General features: G+C 52.4%; 7 protein-coding genes across 7 annotated transcripts; 4 read left to right on the forward strand and 3 right to left on the reverse strand.

Annotated features, from left to right (window-relative positions):
- Positions 1 to 99: 99 nt before the first annotated feature.
- BDP81DRAFT_450418 (uncharacterized protein) lies at positions 100 to 2,649 on the forward strand (the record flags this gene model as incomplete). The annotated part of the gene is made up of 3 exons (XM_060592526.1): positions 100 to 424; positions 559 to 1,972; positions 2,040 to 2,649. The coding sequence occupies 3 exons, from the start codon at positions 100 to 102 to the stop codon at positions 2,647 to 2,649; spliced, it is 2,349 nt and encodes a 782-aa protein (XP_060444149.1).
- Positions 2,650 to 3,510: 861 nt separating this feature from the next.
- BDP81DRAFT_39102 (haloacid dehalogenase-like hydrolase) lies at positions 3,511 to 4,804 on the reverse strand. Its single transcript, XM_060587494.1, has 2 exons — positions 4,691 to 4,804; positions 3,511 to 4,629 (listed from the first exon to the last, which is right to left on the reverse strand). Exons 1-2 carry the CDS (start codon positions 4,705 to 4,707, stop codon positions 3,717 to 3,719), a joined length of 930 nt encoding a protein of 309 aa, XP_060444150.1. The 5' UTR covers positions 4,708 to 4,804; the 3' UTR covers positions 3,511 to 3,716.
- A 757-nt stretch (positions 4,805 to 5,561) lies between these two features.
- On the forward strand, positions 5,562 to 7,182 carry BDP81DRAFT_429857 (uncharacterized protein). Its single transcript, XM_060590554.1, has 3 exons — positions 5,562 to 5,783; positions 6,003 to 6,635; positions 6,700 to 7,182. The coding sequence occupies exons 1-3, from the start codon at positions 5,676 to 5,678 to the stop codon at positions 6,805 to 6,807; spliced, it is 849 nt and encodes a 282-aa protein (XP_060444151.1). The 5' UTR covers positions 5,562 to 5,675; the 3' UTR covers positions 6,808 to 7,182.
- Positions 7,183 to 7,629: 447 nt separating this feature from the next.
- BDP81DRAFT_450421 (uncharacterized protein) lies at positions 7,630 to 8,446 on the forward strand (the record flags this gene model as incomplete). The annotated part of the gene is made up of 2 exons (XM_060592527.1): positions 7,630 to 7,725; positions 7,772 to 8,446. 2 exons carry the CDS (start codon positions 7,630 to 7,632, stop codon positions 8,444 to 8,446), a joined length of 771 nt encoding a protein of 256 aa, XP_060444152.1.
- Positions 8,447 to 8,561: 115 nt separating this feature from the next.
- On the reverse strand, positions 8,562 to 10,779 carry BDP81DRAFT_39122 (tryptophanyl-tRNA synthetase). Its single transcript, XM_060587523.1, has 10 exons — positions 10,541 to 10,779; positions 10,443 to 10,481; positions 10,206 to 10,383; positions 10,027 to 10,121; positions 9,955 to 9,970; positions 9,823 to 9,898; positions 9,700 to 9,774; positions 9,440 to 9,645; positions 9,135 to 9,380; positions 8,562 to 9,075 (listed from the first exon to the last, which is right to left on the reverse strand). The coding sequence occupies exons 1-10, from the start codon at positions 10,649 to 10,651 to the stop codon at positions 8,678 to 8,680; spliced, it is 1,440 nt and encodes a 479-aa protein (XP_060444153.1). The 5' UTR covers positions 10,652 to 10,779; the 3' UTR covers positions 8,562 to 8,677.
- A 219-nt stretch (positions 10,780 to 10,998) lies between these two features.
- Positions 10,999 to 18,562, reverse strand: BDP81DRAFT_350654 (uncharacterized protein). The gene is made up of 10 exons (XM_060586204.1): positions 18,464 to 18,562; positions 17,527 to 18,405; positions 16,639 to 17,451; positions 16,267 to 16,569; positions 15,748 to 16,067; positions 14,780 to 15,398; positions 13,568 to 14,722; positions 12,751 to 13,084; positions 11,921 to 12,692; positions 10,999 to 11,850 (listed from the first exon to the last, which is right to left on the reverse strand). The coding sequence occupies exons 1-10, from the start codon at positions 18,500 to 18,502 to the stop codon at positions 11,094 to 11,096; spliced, it is 5,991 nt and encodes a 1,996-aa protein (XP_060444154.1). The 5' UTR covers positions 18,503 to 18,562; the 3' UTR covers positions 10,999 to 11,093.
- Positions 18,563 to 19,379: 817 nt separating this feature from the next.
- Positions 19,380 to 20,580, forward strand: BDP81DRAFT_429868 (uncharacterized protein). Its single transcript, XM_060590555.1, has 3 exons — positions 19,380 to 19,727; positions 19,801 to 19,848; positions 19,916 to 20,580. Exons 1-3 carry the CDS (start codon positions 19,425 to 19,427, stop codon positions 19,937 to 19,939), a joined length of 375 nt encoding a protein of 124 aa, XP_060444155.1. The 5' UTR covers positions 19,380 to 19,424; the 3' UTR covers positions 19,940 to 20,580.
- Positions 20,581 to 20,726: the final 146 nt, after the last annotated feature.

Raw genomic sequence — 20,726 nt, forward strand, 5'->3', positions numbered from 1 at the left:
TCGTATCTCGGGAATCATCACCAACATCACCACCAGTCAAACTATCTTAACCAGCAGCATCACCACCACCAGCAAAACTATCACCACCACAACGCAACCATGAATTTGCCCAGCTCCCACATCCCGCCTCGCCGCAGCGCGAGCATTCACTCCCTCACCCCGTCGCGCGACCTCCTCGTCAAGCCCAAATCCCCAGAGAAATCCGCCGCAGCCGCCGCCGCCGCCGCGACCGCCACCAAATCAAAACGAGTACGGACGGGCTGTCTAACGTGTAGGGAACGGCATCTAAAATGTGACGAAGGGTTACCAGACTGTCTAAATTGTCGAAAAAGTAGTCGAGAATGCAAACGCGGCGTGAGGCTTAATTTTATAGACGTGCAGGTCAAGCAACCGCCGTACATGCCACCCACTGTTGAGTGGTCAGGTGAGTTGCGAATGCCCTCATTTTCATTGACTGCTCACTTCTTCCTCCTCTGCACTGCTTATAATGTCTTGAGGAAAGAGCAGGAAGATTGTCAGGCTAAAGCATTGAGACACTGGATGCTAACGAATCTACAGTCCAATTCCAAGATGAATCGAGGCTCATCGCCTCAGAGTACGTCGGAGGCCTCGGCCGGTACGCTCATCTTGATAAGAAGGCCGCCGTCGCACCTCCGCCACGGCATCTAGGTCATTTAGAGCCGACCCTCCGGCATCAATCCCACCTCCTCCCACACGCAAGAGCAAGCGGCCCAGACGCCTCCGTCTCACCGAGGACTCACCTCCTTCACCACCCACCACCCCCACCGCCACCGCCCCCAACATACAGCCGTCACCCGTACTACCGCGAACCTCCTCCCCGAGGACCCATCGAGTCATCAGCGTACCCGCGCCGCGAGAGCGAATCCGCCTACCTCACACCCCAGAACTCGGCTCACCCGGCACCTCACCACCCCTACAGCCTCCACGAGCACTTCGCCTCCTACCGCGACGCCCACGGCCACCACCGCGACAGCGACGCCTCGAGCGCGGCCTCCATCGTCCCGCAACCCACCGCCCCGCCGCCCAGTTACCGCAGCAGCGCCGCTGCCGCGAACCCCCTCGCCCCAGACGGCATGATGACCCCCCCGCCGAGCGAAAAGGCAACCGCCGGCGAGAGGGAGTACCTCAACTCCCCCGAGGAGATCCTCTACATGCAAGTCTTTGTCGAAGAGGTCGGCGTCTGGATGGACTCGCTCGACAAGGAGAAGCACTTTTCCCGTCTGATCCCCTACCACGCTCTCAAGTCGCCCATGCTCCTCAACGCCTTCCTCGCCTGCGGCGTCAAGCACCTCACCCTCGTCAACCCGGCCTACGAGGACGACAAGGCGCTCTTCTACTACGACACCGCCACCACCCAGCTCCTCCGCAGCCTGCAGAACCCGGACCGCAACACGGGCGAGTGCGCCACCACGGCCGTCGTCCTCAACGTCTACGAAATCATGTCCGAGAAGCCCGCCCAGCGCATGAACCACATCGCCGGCGCCCGCGCCTTGATCCGCGAGTGTAAATGGGACGCCCGGTCCTCCGGCATCGGCGCCGCGTGCTTCTGGCTCAACATCGGCATGGAGGTCCTCTCGTGCCTGGCCTTCAACTGGCAGACGTCGTGGGATCCGGACCAGTGGGGGCTGGATATGAGCTTCACGAGCGAGGCTAGTGCCGCAGCGGCGATAGCAGCATCGAGATCCGGGGATGGGTTTGGGCAGGAGGAGGTCTGGGTCCATCGGATCCTGTACATTGTGGCCAAGATTGCAAACTTCCGCGCCACGATCCCGCGGTTCCAGGAACCGAGCCCGCACGACGAGCAGATTCGCCTGGGGAACCGGCTGCAGCAGTGGCAGGATCTCAAGAAGCTGTGCGACAAGTGGAACAATACCTGCCCGAGGACGATGCACCCGTTCGGATACCTCTACCCCTCGCAGACAAACTCCAAATCCGCCTTCCCCAACGTCTGGTAAGTCTCTCTTTCCCCTGCTTTTTAGCTCCTCAAGCCATGTTCTCGTATCTAACAACCCAAACAGGCTCATCAAACGCGCCGCCATCATCGGTCGCCTCTTCTACCACACAGCGCAATGCCTTCTCGCCCAAACGAACCCAATGGAACCAGGCCGCGCCTCAGAAGAAATGCGCGCCCTCCAGCTCCACCACGCCCACCAGGTCTGCGGCATCGTAGCCCACACAAAAGACCGCGGCGTCGCCTCCGTCGCGATCCGCTCCCTCGCCATCGCCTCCGCCGTCCTCACCGACCCGCGCGAGCAGGAAGAGGTCCTCGAGATCCTCGACAAGATCCACGCCGCGAGCGGCTGGCGCCTGGGAAGCATCCACGGCGAGCTCAAGAAGGCGTGGGGCTGGCCTTCGCCCGCGCCGTCGCACGCTTCTCTCGGCCCGGCGGAGCATAGAGGGTCTGTTGGGAGTTATGGCGGTGGTGGGAGACCCGGTCCGCCGGGTAACCCGCCGGCTATGGCGACATCGAGCGCGCCGTCGGCTTCGAGCGCTGCTGCTTCGGCGCCGATGAAGGCGCTTGTTAACCCGCTCTCGTACGCGGACTTTAGTTTGCCGAATGCTCCCTACAAGGACTGGTGGAAGCCGCCTAACCGGAACGACTCGTACGGTTACCAGGGTTTCCCATGATGACCTTTCTTTCGCTTCTTTCAACCCGTTTCCAAGTTTGCCTGTCTTTTTCTTTATTCTATCACTTCCTTACAACCCCGACCCTTTCCAAGAAACCGTGAAAGGATGCCGGATTTATATATATAATAATCTTCAAGAAAACTGGAGGCGAATATTTGCTCTTCAGACATTCAACATCGTGGATTGTCGAAAACAAAAAGAGGGCTGGCACTGGTTTGCCAAGCCTACCTACCTACCTTACGATTACGACTCCCTTTATCCTCTTTCTTCTCTTTCTGGTATTTTCTTCCCTTCTACTGCATCATCTTTCTATACAAAGGCTATAACCGGGAGAGGAGGAAACCACGGCTTTACAGGACGGCCGGCAAAGCATTGCGTCGGAGAAAGGGGTCCATTGGACCGCAGACCCGTTGGAAAGGAATTGCAAATGGACAAGGGGACATGTGGCGTTCCGGCACTTCACAGAGACAAAGGGGGGAAATATGGTTTTGCTGAGATTCGCTCCAGCATTTTGAGAGGCTCCAATGGTTGGGAGACCCCAGATTGCTCTGCAAAGGGCACCGATACCATGAGATATTTACTATTATTCTATCTTGGGCACTTTTTTTGCTCCTTTGTTCACTCTTCTTTCGGTTCGTCACACAAAGTACTTTAGGGGCACGGAACCGTCTTTGATCGTTGTCTGCATTAACCGGTATCTGTTTTGTTCGGATGGGAAAGGGGGGATGTTCGGGTTCTGTCTAAACGCGGGAGGGAATCTATCGCAATGCCGATGCTCAAAAAGCAAATGTCAAGCGCTCTGTGTCTTGACACCAAGAACTTTCTATGAAAAAAAGTCATTATTTCTTCCCATTCTTTCCAGACTCATCTTCTAATGACGTGCCCAAAATCCGTTGACCCATTCGTTCAATCGTCGTGAAATCCATGTGTCCCATCTATCGCCGTTTCTTCGTGAAAATTGCTCAACAAAAAGAAAAGAAGTCAAGAAAACTCAAAGTCTGCGGTGTTAAGCTAGGAATTATGCCAAACCACGATCCAAAAGTCTCTTGGTTGCTGAAAGTAGTGCACTAAGCGGAGCCGTTGGTGTTGGTGACGACGCTGCCACTGACGTTCTCCTTCATGAAGGCCTCGTTGTCGACCTCGACGGGAGGGATGGTCATGCCGAACTTCTCGTAGGGGAAGTTCTCGAGGGTGGGCAGGTACTCAGCCCAGCCATCGTCAATCTCGCCGACCTGGTGCATGTCGACCTGGCCAGCCTCGCCGGTGCGGCCAGCGAGGACCTCCTTCTCGCGGCCGGCGTACTCCTTGAGAAGCATCTTGTGGGGGCACCAGATGACGCGCATGCCGGCGCGGCGGCCAGCCTCGACACCGGGAACGGAGTCCTCGAAGACGAGGCACTCCTCGGGGGTAATGGGCTTCTCGCCCTTGGGAAGAGACTCGTTGATGGTCTTGAGGGCCAGAAGGAAGATGTCGGGGTTGGGCTTGCCGCGGCCAGCACCAATGCGGGTGTCATCGCCCAAGACACGCCGCTGGGAGGGGAAGACGGAGAAGAGCTCAGTCAGGTGGTCAGACTTGAGCTTGAAGTTGGCCTCGTGGGAAGAGGTGGCCAGGGCAATATGGACGCGCTGGGCGGTCTTGCCGTCAGCAGCCTCGGGCTTGTGGTCGAAGTAGCGGGTGCGACCAAGGTTCTGGAGGAGCTGGGGGATGCCGGGGAGAGGCTTGGTCGAGGGGAAGATCTGGCGCTGGAGAGCAGAAAGCTTCTGGTGGTACTCGTCGTGGGCAATGGGGAGCTGAGCCCACTCGTGGAAGATGCGAGTGGCATCGGGACCGGGGCGGCCCTGAAGCTTGGCCTTGATGTTCCAGGGAAGGAGAGGGCGGCCGTACTGCTCGAGAATGATGTTGATGCAGGCGGTGTAGAGGTCTTCGGTGTCGAGGAGGAGGCCGTCCATGTCGAACAGGCAAGCCCGGACGGGAGGGAACCTGCAGCAAGGTCAGTCAATTAGCTTACCGGCGGTGGTGAGAGAGACGAGAAAGAACTTACTCGGTGCGAGGAGCCATTGTGATGGTGAGGGAGATGTATAGGTAGTGTGACGGTTGTGATGTGTAGAGGCAAGAGAGGAGGAAGAGGTAGCGATTTTATGTCTTCGAGGTGAGTATCGAAGGAGGAGTGGTGGAGGGTGGAAGTGGAAGAGCTCTGAAGAAAATAAATCCTCGGTCGGGGTATCACGAAGAAAGTTTGTGGGAAGGGAGGTAATGGTAAAGAAGTTTTTAGCACAAGGGAAAGGGCCTTTTGTCCTTTCTCGGAAAGACCTGAGTCAACAAAGTGAATTGAGGGACGGAAGGAACAATGGGCAGGAAGCCAACGTCAAATGGCAGGGGCTCTCAGGAACAACGGCGGGGTGAAAACGGAAGCGGAAGGCACCGATGGAGGGGTCGCTCAGCTCTTTCCCGAGTAAAATGGCGACCAGATGGGGAAGTGGGGTCACCAAGTATCCTTGTACACCGTGCCTTCCTTTCCAATATCTTTGATCAAACTGTACTCGGTACCTAGAAGTCAGGCAGAAAATCATGGAAGCCGCCGTAGCGGATACGAAGGGAAGTCAGCTTTGTACAAGATAGTCTATGAATAAAATATCAAAATGAGGTAGTTGTCCCTCTTCGGGTCTTCTTTCTTCTATTTATCGATTGATACATTGGAACAAAACTACCTTATTCCATGGGCCACAGTACAAGCGACGGCGGCGCATACGGTGCCAACTCCCTCATGGTGAATCGATTGGATCCCAGTGAGGCCAGCCGCTGGAAGACCCCTAAAGCGCTGTATCCGTAGCGAAGTGGGCTAAGAGGTGTGGCTTCCTTCCACCGCCCAAAAACATGTGAACAGCCTCAACGTCCCACTCCACCAATCCACGTGGGGACGAGACAGTGACGACATTCTTGGGCGCCTTGCTTGCACGCCTTAACCCAACTTGAGATTTGCGTCCAACGACTACTCACGAGTCTATCCACCTACTACTGCCTTCATCATGGCCTCGAAGGAGAAAGAAAAGGACCCTCAGGGTAAGGGCAAGGACAAGTCGGTCAAGGATGAGCCAGAGGAGGTTCAGGAGAAGTTCTCTCCTGAAGAGGAGGCGGTAAGCTGCAAAATGTTCCTTTGGTCTCACTCGTTTAATTATGACTTGTCAAAGTGACTGCTCGTTTCAGTATTCGATCGAAAACATCATGAGCCGATATTGGCAAGTGCCGGGGTTCTCAGACTCATAGCCTCACAACTATGAGTCAAGTATTATTTTCAATCATCCTGAATAGCCCTTCGAAACTCATACAAGAACGAGCATCTAACACATCCACAGTCCCTCCTGGCCGAGGCCAACACCCACAAAACCGAAGCAAACGCCCTCTTCACCTCCTCAAAATACGATGAAGCCATCGCCAAGTACGACGAAGCCGTCTCCGTCTGCCCAAACTACCTAGACTACGACCTCGCCGTCCTACGCTCAAACATCTCAGCCTGTCACCTGAAGCTAGAGCAATGGAAAGACGCAATCTCATCCGCTTCGTCCGCTCTCGACGGCCTAGACCGCATCGAAAATGAAGCCGCGCTAGAGCAGGAACGCCGCGAGAAGGCAAAGGCAGAGGAGGAGGAGGGCGTGGAAGAGGAGATTGTCAGCACTGGTGCTAGCACCTCCGCACCCGCGCCGGTAACGAACACGGAGGACGCAGAGGAGGTCGCGCGGCGGAAGAGGAAGGACGATGTCCTGCGTATCAGAGCCAAGGCATTGATGCGGAGGGCGAGGGCTAGGAGCGAAGAAGGCGGATGGCAGAATCTTGCGGGCGCCGAGGAGGATTACAAGACGCTCTCCAAGATGAGCAACCTCGCGCCGGCGGATCGCAAGATTGTGCAGGCGCAGTTGCGCGTATTGCCGCCTAGGACTAAGGCTGCGCAGGAGGCGGAGACGGCGGAGATGTGGGGAAAGCTCAAGGATGTGAGTTCTGAACATAACTGAAACGATGGGTTGAGTGTTTTCGATGACTGACTTCTGACTTTAGTTGGGCAATGGCATATTGAAGCCGTTTGGGCTGAGTACGAATAACTTCCAGATGGTCAAGGATGAGAAGACTGGCGGCTATTCGATGAACTTCAATCAGGGTCAATGAGCCTGGAATGATACATCACCACCTCTCTTCTGTGACAATAGTCGAGTTGACCTGGGCCACCTACCATCGGGCGAGTTTGCTTAGGTACAGATGACATCCTGTGATACACAGCATAGGTAATCAGCGATGTTACCATGTTCATCAGCATCATGTCGCATATTCAGCTTTCTCGGGCTAAGATAGTAATACATCTAATGCCTTGCAGAGTACATCTCTCGACAGGACCAGAAAGAAATAGGTGAAAGACATTTTAGGCCTTCACTGTGCTCGCCACGTTATAGACCGGATACTCCAAGACAGCGCAAGCTGTTAGACGAGAAGAATCCCACCAGTCGCAGAAATGCCAACCCTTCCCAATTCCGGCAGAGAAGATCAGGATACCATCAGAAAGTTTCAAGGCCGCAGGAAAAGGCCACAGGAAGGTAGGCTGATATGTCACTATAGTCAGCTACCTAGCTGGGCGAACGCCACCAGTGAGATTTCGTCAGGGGCGGCGATCTTTCTCCTTCTTCGCCGATGGTCTTGCGGCGTGGGAACCGTGAGGGCCCGATCGGCGTTAAGCAATGTCGGCGGTGCGGTGCCCCGATCGCCGATACATGACGACCACGGCCCGTAATACCGACTTACACGGCGCGTAAGACGGGACTGCACGTATGAGACAACCGTCTCCTAAGAGTAAGCTGCATTCAAGGCCGTCATTGTCGAGTCTTATAAGAAGCATCGATATTCCCCAGATCAATCCATCTATTAACTCAGATCATCGACCTCATCAACAAAGACAGACCACGACTACATCAACCCAACACTGGAACAATTCTAATAATGACACCACTTAAAGGAAAGATAGCAATCGTCACAGGAGCATCCCGCGGCCTTGGCGCAGGCATGGCTCTAGACCTCGCACGCAAAGGCGCATCCGTAAGCCCCCGTTCTCACGTCTCTTCAACCGCTCATCAACAAACAGGTAATGCTCCTCTACACCTCCGACTCAAGCGCCCCTAAAGTCGACTCCCTCATCGCAGAAATTACGTCCCTCCCCCACGCCCCCTCTGCCGTAGCTTGCAAAGCAGACCTCTCCTCAGAAACCGCCCCAGCAACAGTCCTCTCCGCCCTAGACGCCTGGCTCGGCCCCGAAGCCCACGTCGATATTCTGATCAACAATGCAGGAACAGAACTCAATGCACCACTAGGCACCATCTCCCCCGCAGACTTTGCAAAAGTCTACGACCTCAACGTCCGCGCGCCCCTCCTCCTAACCCAAGCCCTTCTCTCGCGCCTAGCACCCACCGGCGCACGCATCATCAACATCGGCTCCGTGGGCGGACGGCAAGGCTTCCCCGGGTTGGGATTATACTGCTCTTCAAAGGCGGCGCTGGAGGGTCTGACGCGTGTGTGGGCGCGGGAGCTGGGGAAGAACGGGACGACTGTTAATTGTGTTGCGCCGGGGCCGGTGCAGAGCGATATGCTGGATAAGATCCCCAAGGAGCTGGTGGAGATGCAGAAGAGGCAGACGCCGGTGGAGAATCGGACGGGGACGGTGGAGGAGGTTGCGAGGATTGTGACGTGGCTTGCTAGTCCTGAGAGTTCGTGGGTTAGTGGGCAGGTTATTAGTGCTAGTGGTGGTTGGGCGATGCACTGAGAGGAGCACACATGTTTTGTACAAGAAGATGGAATAGTTGAGAACTGCGATGTTAATGCCGTTCCGTTATCGAATGAGTAGCTGTTGTCAGACAGTCACCGAACTGCAGCAAGCATCACCTAACTCGGTCAATTGACCGATCGATGTAGTACTTCAAACAAGAAATCAAGCATCCGTTGCAATCAAAAGATCTTGGGTATATTCTTGTTCCTATCCGTCGCTTCAAGTCTTCTAAGCAGAAGCCTTGGCGGCCTCCTTTTCCTTTGCCTTGGCGGCCTTCTTCTCGTCAATTTGGCGCTGCTTCTCTAGCTTCTTGAGCTGGTTCTTCGTCATCTTGCCGTCGGCACCCTCGGCGGGGCCGTCAGTGGTAGCTTCACGGATGGGAACGGACTTGAGGTTCTCGGCGAGGCCCCAGGATAACGGCCGGCGGGAGAAGAACAGGTTAACAGTCTCCTCATCCACCTTGGCTCTCCTCTCCTGGAAGGCCGTGCAGTACTTGGCCAATTCCTCGGCGCACCTCTTCTTGATCTCGCCAGTGAGCATCTTTCCTGTGCGGTAGTCCTCGCGGATCTTGGCGAGCTCCTCGTCGTCCTCAAGGAAGAAGCGCAGGTATTGGTAGCTGACGTCGACTAGGCATCGATGTTAGCTACTACGCACACAAAAGTACGGCCTAAGTCTGTGGTCTTACCATCCGGGTCGGCTCCCTCTGCACGCTGCTCCTCGGCGGTAACCTTGCCACCGCTGAAAGCATACTTGTTCATCTTGTTTTGAATCTGCTTGGGTGTGTCGTTCAAGAAGATGGCACTTGAATCAATTGACGCCGACATCTTGGAGCCAGGGCCCTGAAGAGCATCGAGGAAACGGGAGTGAATGAGAGAGGGCTTGGCATAGCGCAGGCCGGCGGCACAGTCTCTTGTCACGCGGAAGTAGGGGTCTGTGTTGATGTTAGTCTCCTCTCCTTTCTAGACTTAGCAGGGGCAGGGAAAGACGAACCCTGGTCAATGGCACAAGGAATGAGGCAAGGAATCTGAGAAGTCTTCGCCTCGTCCTCGCCAAAGATGTGGGGGAATGAGTTGCCAAATGAGGAACTGGCTTGGATACTAGCAAAGTGAACCTTGCCAATGTTGGAGCTGTCATCGAAGCCGAAGACGGCCTTGGCTGTGTTGAGGGTGATTCTCTTGGCCACACGGGTAACGTTCCTATAGAGAGTAAGCCTTTGATCTCTACTCCGCCGCATACAACTTGGAACTTACTTGTAGAAGTTGCCGCCCATGTAGTCGTAGTCGGAGAAAATGAAGGTCCGCTCGGGGTTGAAGCCAATTGCAATGCTGCGAGATGTCAGAACGCACACTTGCGGATAATATCAGAAGCCTTACATGTCCTTGGCGTTTTCTCTTGTGTAGTGCTGAACCTCCTCGACCGTTCTCTTCTCGGAGAAGAGGAACTTCTCGTCTATAGCTTTTAGTCAGTAAGGAGTTTCACAAGAATTCTTCAGCGCCTCCCCTTACCATCGGTCATCATGATCTATGCTAGTGTTAGCGATCGATTTTTAGAAAGGGGCTATCCCAAGAACAACGTACCACCAGGGGTGCATCAAGCACGTCTGACAGCCACTTCGTCAACTGGAAAGGGATAGCATGTCCAACGTGCATGCTGTCGGAACTCGGTCCACGGCCTTCACAAAGTCTTATCAGCCATTATCCTGGTCCATCCTGCCATGCTGTCCTTTAGACTTTGGAACATCTTCGAGGCAACGCACCAGTGTAAATGAAGAAAGGCTGCTTCTTCTCGACCCGATCGAGAATGAGGTCGAGGTCGCGGTGGGAGAAGACAATCTGGCGACGGAGGAAGTGGTGAGGCCTGTGGCCAGTCACCCGCTCGAAGCGCTCGAGGAGGGCATCGTCAATCAGCTTTGTTCCGAACTCGTCGACGATTTTCTGTACAGCAGTTGGCGGTCAGCTTGAGCTCTGTGTTCACAAAGGGATATTATTCTTACCTTGTAGTCAATGGCCTTGACCTTGCCATCTGTGCCGACCTATTACCTCGAATCAGCCTACGTCCTTCTTACTTATACGCCAATATCTGTAAACCCACTTCTCCAGACACGTTCCAGGGGTCGACTTTCTGGCCTCCCGAGGCTGCGGGCGCGTCGCCGACAGCTTCGGCGGGGATGGCGGCGGTCGGGGCTTCGGGTGCGGATGCCATTACGTCGCGTGGTCTCGATGGGTTGTGTGGAGCGTCGATTGACGAGAGGAAGAAAGAATCCGAGGTCTTGACGACTGGTCAATCGTCTTCTATACGCCTCTTGAGGTGACTCGAATTGTTCGATGACACAGAGCTGTCTGGGCAAAAGTTCCGAAAAACGTGAGTCAATGGCGGGGTGAGGGGTACACCTGCCTTTGCGAGTCGAAGTGCGGCTCGACTTCGGTGTGTACCCCGCTACCCCGCAGTCACCGACACATACCTCGCCCACCTTGTCGGTGAGGCGACGGTGAGAGTTGACACCATATCTCGAACTCACAACCGCTGGGATAACGAGGGACCGTAACTAGTGTTAGGTGGAAGGTGGCATTCTTTTAACATTTAAACTGTAATCTTCAGCTGAACCTATATGTGGGTAAGAGATGAAGATGCAAATTTCTATCCGCTACTGTATCTTGACTGGAGTTCCATTCTGCGAAATGCAACTGTCAGACATATAACCCACTCCCGTACGTTCATACACCATCATTCCAGCAGCATGCTTCATGGCTTTTGGAGTGACGATCAAAACAAAACACTTCCGCTCAGAATCTTGCGTCTTATTTCTAGACCTTCCCACAACAATCACTCTCACGTTTGGTAGTTGGCCATCACTTTTGGCCGGGTTGTCAAAGATGAGTTTGCTCGCCGAGTGGTTGGTGTCGAGCTGAGAAAACTCACGAGCAACGGCGCTGAGGCTGATGCCCAGGCTCTTGTCTGAAGTATGGTAGACCCCATCCGGTGACTTGTTAGCCCATGGCGACTGGATCTCACTCTTTTCCCAGTCCACGCCATCGAAAGGAGGTTCCAGGTAGTCGATGCCTCCTTTGTATGCCATCCAAGACCATGTAGGAACTTCGAGGTCTCTTTCGGCTGGGAAGATGATCCTGTCGAGAGTCGAATCAGATCCTCTCTGCCAAAGCAGGCTCCTTCGCAACAGTCCACCACCATCGTCAAAGACACCGTAGCCGCCGTGGGTCTTGAAGCTCTGGATGAGCCTCTTCTCGAGACCAGCTATACCGAATGGCCTGTCTTCATTTCTAGAGAATTGTAGACGCGAATACTGCTTGTATAAGTCTTGGTAGAGATGGATCTTGGCGCCTCTCGGCGAGTTCATGGCGATTGTGGGGAACCGTGGATCACCGAGGAACGCGGCAACGTTGCTGTGAACATGAAGCGTCAGATTGAGCCAGCGTCTTGTCATATTCGGGCGCGCCCAGTGAACCAACTTACTTATCCAGCTTCGTCATTGTCTCGCAGCGTACCCCTTGGCCGCACTCCCAGTACGTCTGTCGTTCAGTGAAGTAAATCGTCCTGTGTGCCAGTGCTCTCTCTTGCAGAACCCAACCTCGTTTATTAAGTTTTCCTTCAATCACATCCCTCTCAAAGTCGTCAATCTGCTGGCAGACGTGATAGTTGCCACTGTTATTGAGATTGAAAGTCACGTAGTCTCTCTCAGGTCGAGGTCCGAGAAAGCCATCCTCTTGGCCAGTTGCGCGACTCGCCGCGATGACGCAGTAAGCAAAGCTGAAAACGTCTTCCATGTGTTTCGACTCTTCCTTGAAGTCTCCGTCGGCACCCTGTACGATGCAAATCGAGTCTATCCACAGATGCTTAAAGCCAAGCTCTCTCGTTGTGGTGATAGCATCTTTGAAAGTAGCAGGTAGATCATCAAAGTCGATGCCCCTTTTGTGCTCCTCGGTATTATTTGTATAGGTGCAGAAATGCCGATGTTTCGCGGGATCTCCCCAGGGATGGGACAAAGCCAAATACTGTCCGCAAGCACCGTTCGTTTCCCATAGACGAATCTGCGAATTAGAGACGTCAAGAAGCCTCGTGGGAAGGTTGACTTCAGTGGCTTGCAGACAATTGCGATGCTCCGAACCCTGATCGCAACTCTGGAGCCACTGTCGTAGCACTTCGAAGTGCAACTGATGGCCGCCTGGTGCAAGTCTCGGGAACCCGACCTGAAGTCCGAGGCTGTCGTATTTGGAGGAGGTTGAGTCTGCCATAGTTAGTCAATCAGAGGGGAGTCTCTGCAGGGAATAAGAGCATTCACGTACCTGTATCATGAACAATACTCAAAACAGGATCGGTAATCCCGGCCATTTTCAAAGTAGACCCTTCTCTATTCAATTGCAAAGAGCCTGTCTTCTTGAACGATTGGCAGGCTTTTGAAAGCAACATGCAGAAACCACATGTGCCGGCTCTTTCTTGCAGATCCGAGACCGTGTCAAACAGATAAAAGCCGGTTGCTAGGATGTCCAATTTCTCACAACGTTGACAGAGATTCTGGACCTGAGGAAGCGAAAGGTCGTCTGGTATCTTGTCGTGAACTTTCCTGATGTACCTTCTGGCAAAGCTATTATCTCTGCTGAAACGCCAGTGGTCGCTGAGCTGATAGCGGGTAGTCAGCGAAAAGCCCAAGGGCCTGAGATAGGAATAGTCTGACTTACTGCCTTGATTCATCAACCAAGTTAGCGGTCATTCCAGTCAGAATAGGTTTGGGTAGAAGGGTTTGGACATCGGGTTTGAGATAACTTACGTGCTGCATCGAACCAAAGCACATTAGTTAAACGACATCATGTTTGGCATCAAAACGACATTGGACTCACACCCAACTTACCTCCTTAAAGACATCCACAACAGTCAGTGAAATGCGTCATGTCATTATTGCTAGAAGGGAACCATAGTACTCAACTCACATACTCAACAATTGAAGTCAGCTTTCACTGCCATCTCCAAGTGGCATAATCATCGACTACTCACATCATGCTGCATTGCGAGAGTTAGTACGGGGAGGCAAGTGCTGGTGAAGAATACATACCAACTGTATCAAAGTCAGTTGACGAAGCCATGGCAGTGGAGCAAGATACTTACACGTTGTGCTTGTAGTGTGCCTGGGAAAAGGTTGTTCCCTCTGGGCTTGTCAGCCATCCCAGGTGACAGCAAGTCATGGGACTGCGATCTTGGTATGGTCGATGCGGGGCCATTGAGATGTCTCCGATCTTGTGCTTTTGAAAGATAATTCCGGTCAGAATCCGCTTTTTGAAGGATGTCCTCCAATCCAGACCGCATAGCTTTAGCGTCAGCCCGATAGGGCCCAATTTCGAACGTGGTTTGGCTCGCGCTGGTCACAGATATACTTTTGTTTTCAGTGAAGGTTGTCTGAGGTACATAGAGATTCCTTGTTGGCGCTTGCATCAGTAGAGGAACGATGAGCAGCCGGGTTCTGACGAGGTTGAGTAGATCTCCGATGGCCGAGTCTCTACCGCACTGATGGTCAGCAGCCATGGAGTCCATCCATCGCACCACGATGGGATGGACTTCAGCCACTCGCGCTCCGTCAATCTCCTTGACCTTGAAGAAACTGCAATCATAGCCATCGGCACTGAGACTGTCGTCAAAACTATCCAACGCTTCGTAACCGTACAGGAGCCATATGATGCATTCGAGCATGATACAGCCCATGGACCAAATGTCGTAGAGCCTTGATCTCGCCTTATCGAGACGATTGGTGACAGCTTCGGGCGGTTCATAACGGACTGTGCCATACTTCGCGCTGGTCGGTTTCTTTCTTACTGCTGTGGCATCGTTATGGTGCTTTGCAAGGCCCATGTCTGCAATTTTGAGAATCCCAAAACAGGTTTTGTCTCTGAATCGGAGAATGTTCTCCGGCTTCAAGTCCCCGTGTCGGTAGTTGCCTTGACCTTTGTAGTTGTGCAAGGCATGCAACGCATCAGCTAGTCCGCAAAGCTGTGCGATTGTCTGCCCCACAAGGTCTGGTGTGAGTGATGGTCGGTTTTGCTCTTTCCAGAACTCTCTGAGGTTGCCGCCATCAGCCCACTGAAACATGAAGTATCGTTTCTCTCCACGCGAGATAGCTGCAATGCGTTGAATTATGTGGGGATGGCGTAGGTCTGTAATCTCAGAGAGCGCGGTCCGCTCGTCTTCGTAGTTCTTCTCGATCTCTTGGCGTAGATCGTTGTTGACGAGGATCTCTTTGATAGCGACGTGGGCCAGATGTCCGTCTACCTAGATTGTGCATGAGCTTTCGTTCCAGTAGTGGTACTTTCGGGATTTGTTCCTTACTGTCAATTCTGGGTTTTCTTGATGTTTGGGGTGAATCTCTACTTCGTACACCCGGCTGAACATGCCCCCTTTGACGATGTTATTGACCCAGGTAAACGGAAAGATGCAATCAGGAGATAAGTAGTGCTGGAACTTGGTTTTTGAAAAGACAGGGGCTAGGAAACCCCACTGCTGGCTGTAGAATGTCTTGACCTTAGTTCCTTTCCAAATCCTCAGGAGGCGTTTTCCGTGCAATTGGTCGAATGGGAATGGGAAAGCCCAAGTAGGGGAGTTCTGTTTAGGTGTTTCTGGCTTCGCGACAGGAAGGTGGCTGTCGTCGAAGCCAATGCTTCTGAAGAACTTGATAGTTGTCACAAGATCATCGCCGCCCACTCCGCAGCCGACAGCAATTGCGAAGACTTTCTTCGCTTTTTCTTGGACAAAACGTATCACTGCCTTCTCCGGCGTCTGTGGCACCTCGTCGTCAAAGAGCTCGCCAGAGATAGCACGGTCGGTAACGAGGGTTTCGATACTGCCGTCAGGCAAAAATGTTGGGTCCCGCTCATCAAACTTGCTGGTTGCGAAGCATTGCTCCAGTTGATGATCTAGAGGTACATGTACGAAGGATTCCTCTACAAGACTGATTTCACAAGACATGTTCGGTGGCACGGAATGCTGGGACTAAAGCAGAGAAAGTTGAAAATGAGCGGGGGCTCAATCAACATTCTGGGAAGGGGAAAGCAAGGAATATCAAGTGACAGGGAGCACGTCGCTGCTGAGATTTCCCCTGCAAGTTGACAAGGCTCTCAACGCTTTGGATGGTATAGATGGGCATGTTCACATTGGTGATGGTATCAAGCCAATCGAGTCTCTGCCTTCTCGAATCTCCCTGAAAGATTGAGGCAGCCAAGCCGTGGCTGCTGAGCTACTCTTGGGAGCGTCAATCCGTGACCAATCAAGATTCCGACCGATGTCATGAAGGTGCCCACGCATTGCGAGCCTGCTGCTTTGAGGGGAAATATTGACGTGCTTCAAGAACATGCATTGCAGCCTGCAGCACACGGGCTGGCATGCAGTCATCAGCTGGGGGCTGGGTCCAACCTATTGGTGGGTGCCCCCGTGCGATGACCGCACCACGTGTCTCATTTTGATTTTGGCGCCGACTCCTGCAGCCTTTGCTGTGTAGGAAGACTTGGGGCGGAGATATGAGATGATCGACCCTCAGCCTGCCGGAGCCACACCAAAATTCCAATCTCTTTTGCTTCGCAGTTGAGAATACCGCGAAGTCGACATCTTTGTCCCGTACAATCTAGTCAGTAATCCTGTGGTTGCGAGTCAGATGATGGGGCTCTATCTATACAATAGCTTTGGTCGATTGGGAATGAAAAAGATTGAAGTTCGCGGTGTTGTTACCTCTTCGGGTAGGTGCGAAACTACCAACATGATCATGGTCCAGAGCCTTTCCTCATGCCCGACCGTTTCTGAGGTGCCTTGACTGCGCTCTTGACCTTGCTCGAATGGCCGGCGAGGTCTTGAACTTGACTGCTTCTGACAGTAGAGTGTAGATTGAAACACGAATTCCAGCTTTGATCATCCAAAGGTCTTTGAGCCGGCTCTGAACAAAATCTTGGAGACGCAACACACATATCTCGCCACACCGAGAGTTTCTGTCGAACCTCAATGCAGGTCATACGTCTATCACCACTTTTCAGATCCTCCGACTCAACCACCAACATTCCGTACATGATCATGTTCAAAAAGTGATGCAGGTACTCACTACAGGCAGGGTGAGAATGAAGCCTGTCCACGAACTACCCATCCTCAATTGTTAGACCAGAATCGAAGCAGGAAGATCAGCCAGAGGATTGATGGCGACCTACATGAACTACAGCGGGCTTCACTGATGCCGCTGATGAATCTTTTGCTTCGGAATTGTTGATTTTGAAGAATGTATCCGAATCAATCCCTGATAACCATGGGTCTGGCGAGAACCTTAGTTGGGCAAATTCAAGCAATAAGTCTCTGCCGCCAAGCGACCAGGTAATGAACTCGAGGAACAAACAGCCAAGGGACCATATGTCGTATGATTGTCTGATGATGCGCCGACAGAGGTCACATTCAGGTGGCCTGTATGTCGGGGAATTGGCCACCTGGCTTCCGTGTTGATTCGATCGACTAAGTCGAGTATGTAACTCGGCTAGGCCGAAGTCGGTGAGTCTCAAGATACCTTGGTCAATCGACTGTAGTGTGTCGCGGAACCAGAGCATGTTCTCAGGCTTGATATCTCCGTGCCGACCATAGCGCCGTTTAGAGCTTTCGTGGTCTCTACCAAGAGCATCCAGTGGTGTCAATAAAAGGCTACTGGACTGGGCCGCCTTTTCTTGTAAGTCGGAGTCGTATTGGTGGAGCCTTACTAGGCCATCCGAGATGCCCTGACATTGCTCTGCCATCCATGATATTGTCCCCGGCCTTAGCATGGGCCGTGGATTCAGCTCCTTCCAGTACTTCATCAGATCAGCCTCGGCCCAAGGGAAGATCAGGTAGAAGTGTCCCGATTGCTCGTATGTTGCTAGAAGTGAGATTAAATGGGGATGTGAGTCTCCGCTGAACTTTTTCAACACTTGAACCTCCTTTTGAAACAACTCCTTACTCGGCGAGTTGAGACATTTCACTGCAAATGTATTTGGCCGCATCTGTGGCTGCACGTTAGACCAATGTTTCTCCCTGGTTTTGTGACGATTGTTATAGCGGGGTTCTTGAGGACTCACACTTGGTTCCAGAGCTGAATTACTGAAGTCGTGGTGGTCAGGGTGAATCTCGGCTTTGAAAACTCGACTGAAGCCACCCCCATGCATCTCAGTAGCCCCGATATCGTCGTAGTTACTGGTTGAGGTGAACGGAAGAACAATATGTGGCTCAAGGACATAGTGCTTGACGTTCTTTCTTTGGCCTTTGGTAAAGAATGGCGGCAGTATGGTCCATTGGTATTCTTCAAAGTTCCTGATACTCACCCTGGTCCAGGACAAAAATGTATCTAATCGAACCTTGCGTCTTGCTTCGACCCGCAAATCGAAAAGCCCGCCATTTTCGGCGGCCTTGACAAGGGGAAGATCCTGATCGCAGATGCCTTCATCGATAAAACCTTTGATAGCGGGCACCATATTGATCAAAACCAGGATGGCGAAGACTTTTTGGTACGACTTGCCAGGTGGATCGGAAGTTTCTTCGGCCGGATTTTTGTTATCGCAAATCGTCTTTGCGAGTCCCTCATAATAGGAACTCCTTCGAATCCCAGGAATTTTTCTCTTGAGCTCTTGGATGACAGGTTGCTTGCGTATGAGACTATTCAACTGCCCTTTGGGCAGGAACTGTCTGTGAGTCTGAGGGTTGGTCGCGAAGGACATGTACAAACGATCTTCGAAAGAATGAAGTAGAGGGTCCGCTTGTGTCGGCGATACAGGAAGCAGTCCTTCTCTCATAGCTTTTGTATACATCTGATCTCCTCGGTCCATAACTTCGCTAGGCTCTATGGGCAAGGCCGGAACAGGCAGAGCTGATGTCGATGGCAAGCCATTACCAGTGATCGAGGCCAGAGCAGCGTCTGGAGTGGGACTAGGACTGCTGTGATCAAAAGGAGAAGGGACATCCTAATGTCTCAGTTGATCAGTGTATGTCAACCCACAATGTTCTCAGCTCATCTCTCACCAGGTCTGAAATCTCAGCTTCAATGATGGCAGGAACCATGCGCTCATCTCGGACCCCGAGCCCCACTCCTTGAGTCAACTCTTCTACAGTGGCGGGCGGAGGTCCATCGAGCCTTCCCTGCTTTTGACTTGATGTTTCCAAGTTTGGGAGCGAAGAAAAGTCGAACTCAGCTCGGAGTCCATGCTGCGAAGAGTCTAAGTCAATAGCGCCGTTGAATCTCGCTGCGTTTTGGTTGATGGCACTGATTGCGGTTCTCGAATTGCTTTGCGAAAGAGGAGGCGTTGTTCTCAACGAGTTCAAAGTTTTGGATTGATGAGACTTATTCAAAGTCCTATCAAGTCCATTGCGGCTGGTTCCGCGTAAGTCTGGCCTTGACGATGTGGACCCGGCAGTTTTTGTCGTCTCCATGGTGTTTGGTTGAAAGAGATGAGGAGGGCACCTCTCAAGTCAGAGGAACGGGAAACAGAAGGATTCGGACCTTTGCAGAGACGGCCATTGGATAGGCCAAGAGGGCTAGGACACTGTCTTATGTCCTTGCCATATTGAATAGCCCATCGGGTGGGCGGGGTCTCCTCCAAGACGCCTTGTCTTGGAAATAGACAGGATCTTCTAAACCTGTCAGCTGAACCACCTTCCCCAGAGCCTTGCCGACCCTGTGAGAGGGTGGCACGGTGAGTTCGAAGTGGAAAAAGTAACACGGGTCTTCGTTGGCCTAGGTAGCCTGATTTGTCTGCGCGGTAGTGAGCTGATGGTGTACCCTGGTTTCCACCAACCAATTTGCCATAACATTGCCCAAGGCGCCTACCGGTATTATCTGTTTCAACCCCCCAAGGCAGATTGCGTCTGACACAGGACTGTTTATGCACTTTTGACCCTACACTTTACCAACCACGCCCGTAAGTGGGATCAAAGGACTGCGGAATATGACGGAGCTAGTCCGGCACCAGCGCATAGGGGCGACATGCACACCCTTATATCAAGCAGTCAAGTCCCTACCTGCTCGCTGAAAGCTGCTGGAAAGTTCTGGCCACTTGCCTGGGCTTTCTTATTCTTTTCCGCTTCCAGACAACTCGTATTATTTTCTGTCAAGACAATTGCCATGTGCGATATCTCAACACCGATGTTATCGTTGAATGATCATGGCGATTTCCTCAATGAAGAGCCCCCATGCCAGGACCAGGACATCTCTGCCAGAGTCATCAATCCCGCGAAATTGACGTCCCTACTGAAAGACAAGTTTGGCGGTGGTTCATACAATGTGCATGTGAGAGCGAACCTACAACCTAACATTAAAACGTATCAAGTAAACGTTCGCTGATAGACCTTTATATACTTAGATGATGCACAATGTATACACGATTCGAGCCCCTCGTCGCCTGTCAGTGGTGAGTGATTGTATAACTTTTGGTTGCATATGCCCTTTGGATAGATTGCTGATCCAAGTCTTTTTAGACGGAAATAGCGCAATGTGCCTAGACGCTTGTTACCACAACTCCGCCTCTCACTGGAAATCTTCTACACTCGCAATCGTTGTTTTCTTTTCACACACGGCTGTCATCCCCAAGAAATTTTGAGGAGGACTTTGATCAAAGGATTTCTCGGTCTCATATTAGATTGTCAGAATACATTTTCGCGTTTCCTTATAGGTATATCATACATGGCCGCGTGATTGGCATTGAGGAAAGCTTGGCTGGGGGACCGAGCCTGTCTCTACCTTACTTCAACAGCAGGGTAGCAAAGAGCCTGGCGCGGAAGTAGAACGTTCTGCATTTGTAGAATTCTTGTTCCCGCTGACAGAGGCTGTGATTGCATCTTTAACACTGCAGTCATGGGTCATGGGCGATCAACTTTCTAATTCCGAGGATAGGTTGTTTTACTGAAGATATTCATTTTCACGGATCTCAGTTAGCGTTTTCGTACATGTAGGAACGATATGATGGATGCATGTACACGATGGGCCATGCTGTTATCTATCACGGCGCCAAAAGTAAAAGTGTTGCAGTACATGTACATGTAATCTGCCCATGTCTCAAACTGTTTGTGTTTTTGAATTTCTTCGGAAGCCACCCACAATTGTCTACCAGTAGTTGTTAATTATACCCACACCCTACTCCACGACAGGCTACAAGTTCGAGTTCGATTGCCAGTATCAGCACTAGGAGGTATAGCTATACCGGTGCTGAACTCTTTTTTGCGATTTGTCTATTAGGCCTTGACCCGTAGATGCTAATCTTGACCTTACTTATCCGTAATGCCACACAAG

This window comes from Colletotrichum phormii (genome assembly GCF_030913505.1).
Source record: "Colletotrichum phormii strain CBS 102054 chromosome Unknown BDP81scaffold_12, whole genome shotgun sequence".
NCBI lineage: Eukaryota > Fungi > Ascomycota > Sordariomycetes > Glomerellales > Glomerellaceae > Colletotrichum > Colletotrichum phormii.

Coding starts and splice junctions, on each gene's coding strand:
- BDP81DRAFT_429857 (XM_060590554.1), top strand. CDS start 5,676: ATGGCCTCGAAGGAGAAAGAAAAGGACCCTCAGGGTAAGGGCAAGGAC. Junction 5,784..6,002: donor TCTCTCCTGAAGAGGAGGCG/GTAAGCTGCAAA, acceptor ACACATCCACAG/TCCCTCCTGGCCGAGGCCAA. Junction 6,636..6,699: donor TGTGGGGAAAGCTCAAGGAT/GTGAGTTCTGAA, acceptor TTCTGACTTTAG/TTGGGCAATGGCATATTGAA.
- BDP81DRAFT_39122 (XM_060587523.1), bottom strand. CDS start 10,651: ATGGCATCCGCACCCGAAGCCCCGACCGCCGCCATCCCCGCCGAAGCT. Junction 10,482..10,540: donor CCTGGAACGTGTCTGGAGAA/GTGGGTTTACAG, acceptor TCGAGGTAATAG/GTCGGCACAGATGGCAAGGT. Junction 9,646..9,699: donor ATGGGCGGCAACTTCTACAA/GTAAGTTCCAAG, acceptor TACTCTCTATAG/GAACGTTACCCGTGTGGCCA.
- BDP81DRAFT_350654 (XM_060586204.1), bottom strand. CDS start 18,502: ATGGTTCCTGCCATCATTGAAGCTGAGATTTCAGACCTG. Junction 14,723..14,779: donor AAGAAAACCCAGAATTGACA/GTAAGGAACAAA, acceptor TGCACAATCTAG/GTAGACGGACATCTGGCCCA. Junction 11,851..11,920: donor ACAATGACGAAGCTGGATAA/GTAAGTTGGTTC, acceptor TCATGTTCACAG/CAACGTTGCCGCGTTCCTCG.
- BDP81DRAFT_429868 (XM_060590555.1), top strand. CDS start 19,425: ATGCACACCCTTATATCAAGCAGTCAAGTCCCTACCTGCTCGCTGAAA. Junction 19,728..19,800: donor GTGGTTCATACAATGTGCAT/GTGAGAGCGAAC, acceptor TTATATACTTAG/ATGATGCACAATGTATACAC. Junction 19,849..19,915: donor CCCCTCGTCGCCTGTCAGTG/GTGAGTGATTGT, acceptor AAGTCTTTTTAG/ACGGAAATAGCGCAATGTGC.